This window comes from Epinephelus moara, unplaced genomic scaffold (genome assembly GCF_006386435.1).
Source record: "Epinephelus moara isolate mb unplaced genomic scaffold, YSFRI_EMoa_1.0 scaffold3284, whole genome shotgun sequence".
In the NCBI taxonomy this organism is placed as follows: domain Eukaryota; kingdom Metazoa; phylum Chordata; class Actinopteri; order Perciformes; family Serranidae; genus Epinephelus; species Epinephelus moara.
In genome coordinates this window covers 1-1,827 of record NW_026080965.1, presented here as the reverse complement: position 1 = coordinate 1,827, position 1,827 = coordinate 1, and the positions used below count along the sequence as shown (strand labels likewise).

The 1,827-nt window shown below is 34.7% G+C and overlaps 1 protein-coding gene across 1 annotated transcript; it reads right to left on the bottom strand.

Moving 5' to 3' along the window:
* Nucleotides 1–623: 623 nt before the first annotated feature.
* On the bottom strand, nucleotides 624–1,702 carry LOC126387275 (olfactory receptor 11A1-like). The gene has a single exon (XM_050039811.1). The coding sequence runs from the start codon at nucleotides 1,700–1,702 to the stop codon at nucleotides 776–778; it is 927 nt and encodes a 308-aa protein (XP_049895768.1). The 3' UTR covers nucleotides 624–775.
* Nucleotides 1,703–1,827: the final 125 nt, after the last annotated feature.

The window sequence follows — 1,827 nt, the reverse complement described above, 5'->3', positions numbered from 1 at the left end:
GCACTCCCAGTTTAAGGGTCAGTGGGCTCCGTTATGTATTTTTGCCTGCACCTTACTACAAATTTTTCCTCAAACTACTGGCTTTTTGATGGTTATTATGTAATGTGACCTATTTTGCTTGATATTTAGAGTACAAAACAATGTCTGTATCATCAGAAAGCTGAGATTTTCCTCTAACTGTATTAAACTCAATGTTGTATTACCTCTTTTTTTTTTTTTTTTTAAGTTTTTGAACAGCTTTTCTGCTGCTGTTATATGGATACAGAATTCTGCCTCTTAATTTCTAGTCCTAGTACACTGCTTTGTCAATCAGCTCTTCATTGTCCAGTAAAATTGTAACAAGTCAATATGATATGTCTACACATTCTGCTGACAATGTGTATTGAATGTTTTTATCCATACTGTTCTGAATACAAATTCCATTCACCATCACCACATCTGGAACCCTTCAAAGAGAGACAGCTAAAGCAAGCTAGATGCTTCCAAAATCATTTCTAAAATGCACTGAGAGTGCAGGAGCTGCTGATGGCTCAGCAGGTACTGAACAACGTAAAGTGGAAATCACTGCAAATGTTGCCAAGACTGTACCAATACCAGGCTTATTATGAACCCATAANATTGATCAGTCGTTACATTTTCAAGGCTGATGTTATGTTTTACTGTGTATAAGTCATACTAACAAATTCTGACATTAAACAAAACCAAATGATCACAGGGAGTCACTTATCCTTAGCATGATTGCAGAAAAAATAAGACACTAATCAATGTTTATGCATTACTTCATTTTGGCTTGACAGAACAACCTCTTAAGGTGTTTGGAAATTTCTTTCATCTTTAATCCGTACATGATTGGATTAAATAGAGGATGATACAAAACAATTTGTAAAGTCATTATTAAATGCACAATTTCTGGAAAAACAGGTTCCAGTCCAATTATAATGACATCATACACACACAAACAGGAAAAGTTTAACAAAACTATCAAGTGCGGTAAACAAGTCTGTGCAGCCTTTTTTCTGACTTCTCTACCATTTTGATAAGTTATTAGGAATATCCTAGTGTATGTAAAAAGTATGAAAAGCACAGGAACAAGTGCAAGATTAACCAGCATAATCATATCTCGTACAAGGCGTGCTCTTGAGATCACACATTGAAGTTTATAAACTGTATTGTTACAAAAAACTCCTTTTAAAATAAAGGTACAAAGTTTTTTATTAGCACTCAAACCAGTTGGCACTGCCATCTCGCAAGCAGGCAGAACCCAAGCTAAAACCAGGAAAATACTGACAGTTGTTTTGGTCATGATAGTTGGATATTTCAGAGGTTTACATATTGAAACATACCTGTCATAAGACATGGCTGCCAACAGTAAGAACTCTGAAGCAGCTAAAGAGTAAAACATCTGAAACTGAAAGAGACACGCAGAATATGATATCATCTGTTTTTCAGATAAAAAGTCAATCAAAAGTTTTGGGTAGACAGCAGTGCTGAGAAGGACAGAGTTCAGTAACAAAGCTGCAATGAATATGTACATAGGCTCATGAAGGTTTTTGTGAACCCAGATAAGGTACACAATAGTGGAATTACTGCATATTATTAGAATATATACTATGAATATAATCACAAAATAAACATATCTGTATTTGTCCACTTCGACATGCCCACCAAGAGTTATATATGTTACATTTAATTCATCATCCATTAAGGTTGTTAAAAAACTGAACAGACAAATTATACACAAGGAAATAACTGTGAAAATAGCCGTTACTGAATAAACATGTAACCTGTACTGGAGAGTCTTTTACATTTACCTGACCTGAAAACACA